The sequence below is a fragment of the Quercus lobata genome, chromosome 5 (genome assembly GCF_001633185.2).
Source record: "Quercus lobata isolate SW786 chromosome 5, ValleyOak3.0 Primary Assembly, whole genome shotgun sequence".
Lineage (NCBI taxonomy): Eukaryota > Viridiplantae > Streptophyta > Magnoliopsida > Fagales > Fagaceae > Quercus > Quercus lobata.
Genome location: NC_044908.1, coordinates 9,003,975 through 9,007,007, shown reverse-complemented (window position 1 = coordinate 9,007,007; position 3,033 = coordinate 9,003,975). Strand labels below are relative to the sequence as shown.

The window sequence follows — 3,033 nt, the reverse complement described above, 5'->3', positions numbered from 1 at the left end:
AGTTTCCTTCTATTTATTATTTGAAAATACTTTCAATCTTCTCAAAATTTTAAAATATGGTTTTTTTAATACAAAATTACGAGTTAAGACTAATGGTGGCACGCCACAAACACTTACTAGGACTTTTATTGATTGATCGGAACTATAGCCTTTCATGCTTTTGCTTGGAAAATTTACAGAACGAAAAGGTAATGCCCTTAGTGCCTTAGTGGGCCTATAAAGATTAACCTGAATTTCAACACAACCTAATATGTCTTCGTCCTCAATTATTAATTTAATGCTCCTATGAAAGTAGATGTTTTATTTTATTAAAAAAATCAAATAAAATACAGTTGTATCTTAAAAAAAAAAAAAAAAGCTTTAAAAAAGAAAAACTATGCATAAACAAATAACATAAATAATTAAATAAAAAGCCAAACTAATCGAGAACAATATCTTCTAACTATAATTTTCTTTTGTAGGCCAGAGATTGAGCCTAAAGCCTCTTTCCAGATATATTATTTTGTTAACCACTTGAAACAAAAGTTCAAGTTAGGTTGCAACAAGAAATTAAAACTGGCCCTCAAAACCATTCAATAACATAACCGAAAATTATTAAATATTTCTGGAGTAATATAAAAGCGTACTCCCCCTCACATAAATGGTGAGTTCCACCATAAATTTAATTAGTGAGACCTACCATTTATGTGAAAGGAAGATGTACGCATTTATGGTACTCTGGGAGTACACAATAATTTTCCTATGCAAGGAGGCGGTACGAAAGTTCCTCTTGAGTAGGAGTACTTTTCAAAGTAGACGCTTTAATCCTAATGGGTAGTGTTTGTTACGCATTGAGAGTTGGATCCTGATGGGTTGTCTCCGCTCTCTTTATATATATCTCCTCGTTTGCTTTCTTCACCAATCACACTTAACACTAGAGAAAGAGTTTGTTCATCAAAACATTAGAGAAGAGAGAGAAATGGATATGAGGTCAGAAAAATGTGATACAATAATGGAAATAAGGTCTGGAGGAGATGATACAATAGAACTCTACAACGCTTCAGCAAGAGGGTGTACGACCACATTGAATTTACTGATCCACAAAGACTCGCATATCCTTAATAAAGTTTCTTTGTCCTCTTTTAGTGAAACCCCATTACACGTATCAGCCTTGCTTGGCCACTTCGATTTCACTAGAGCCCTTTTGGATCTAAAACCTGAATGGGCTGCTAAGTTAGACTCCCAAAAACGTTGCCCCCTTCACTTGGCTTCTGCCGAGGGCCACATAAAGATTATTCAATCATTGTTAAATGAAAACAATGATACTTGCATAGTTCAGGATCAAGACGGAAGAATCCCTCTCCACTATGCAGCCATGAGAGGACAAATTGAGGTCATGAGGGAGTTGATCTCAGCAGGGCCTAAGTCAACTAAAGTTATGGTCAACAAGGTGGAGACTGTTATGCATTTGTGTGTTAAGTACAATCAATTGGATGCTCTAAAACTATTGGTGGATTCATTGAGCAATGAGGACTCTCTTATCAATTCCCAAGATCACGATGGGGGCAATACCATCTTGCATTTAGCTGTGATGCTAAAGCAAACTGAGGTTGGTTTTCATTATTTCTTGTTAAGAAACTCAACTTAGAGTTCTAGTAGATATATGTTTCCTTCCTTCCTATGTACCATACTTCTTTATTTTTTCTTTTTTCCTTTTTTATGTAGACTGTTATGGGTGGAAAAAAAATCAAGAGAAAACAGATAATTTTTTTTTAATAACTCCAGATATTTGAGTTAGAGAAAACTAGTTTGGAAGAAAACTCTATCCGTATTATTTAACTGACCACACCTTATCGTTGTGAATTTATAGAATATGGGAAAATTCTTTGCCTATTTCGTAGCATTTTAGCTTATACTTCTCGTAAACAAATATTTTGAAACTATAATACTACAAATTTTTGCAGATGGTAGAATACTTACTTTCAGTACCAAAAGTGAAAGAAGGATCAGATATACAGAATCGAATTGGCCTAACAGCCTTAGAAGTCTTAGAGCACTGTTCAAAAGACTTTAAAAGCTTTAACATTCAAAAAATGTTAATGAATGCTAGTGTTGAAAGAGCAAAGAACCAAAATATTCTCTCACCAACTGCTATGTCGTCTCACCCTAAATCTACAACACCAGCACGGTCAAGCAAGAAAAGGTTGGACAAATTGTTAAGCTACTTAGGATTTCATGTTGATATGATTGATGAGACACGTGGTGCACTAATGGTGGTGGCTACTGTAATAACATCTATCACTTTCCAATCTGGAGTTGGAGGCCCGCCAGATCTGTATAGTAATTTCGCGGCCTACATTTTTTTTACGAGCAATACCATCTCTTTCACTGCATCTGTCAGTGTCATATTTTTGCTTATTAGTGGATTTCCTCTCAAGAATAAGGTTTGTATGGGCATCTTGTCATTTTCCATGGGTATCACTTTGATATTCCTGGTCGCTGCCTATGTATCTGCATCTCCTTTTAAGGAAGGCGTTGGTATACCTATAGGACTAAGTGTTCTGTTTGTTGTGGCTGGTGCGATTCTTCTAATTTACGTAATTCGTCTTTTCATGTGGCTAGCAAGAACAAGGTGTATACGAAAATTCATTTCTACATGTGGAATGCGCTAACAAGTTGGACAAGCAGGATTTGGCTGACTCGTATTATCTAAGATGGGAAACTACAATTGCTACTAGCAACTGTGAAACGGCAGGAGGCAGAGATCGTATCATAATATATTAGCTACAATCCAAGTTAAGAATGTCTTTTGTTTCCTTCTTTGTTTTCGTTTGTTTTCGTTCCTTTCTGCTTCTTGTTTGATTGAAAATTCAAACTAATATTGATAGAGAAGCGGAAAATAATCCATCTCCAGCACGTCCAAATGGCTCGTCCAGAGCCTACAACGCAGGTTGATCCCAGAGTTTATCCAGAAGAAGAAGAAACGTCCATGAATAATAGCACCACTCCATAAACTGTCTTCCATGAAAGACATGATCGTCCATTAGGTTCGTC

The 3,033-nt window shown here is 35.9% G+C and overlaps 1 protein-coding gene across 1 annotated transcript; it reads left to right on the top strand.

The window, feature by feature from the left end:
- Nucleotides 1–991: 991 nt before the first annotated feature.
- Nucleotides 992–2,651, top strand: LOC115989900 (ankyrin repeat-containing protein BDA1-like). The gene is made up of 2 exons (XM_031113774.1): nt 992–1,588; nt 1,944–2,651. Exons 1-2 carry the CDS (start codon nt 992–994, stop codon nt 2,649–2,651), a joined length of 1,305 nt encoding a protein of 434 aa, XP_030969634.1.
- Nucleotides 2,652–3,033: the final 382 nt, after the last annotated feature.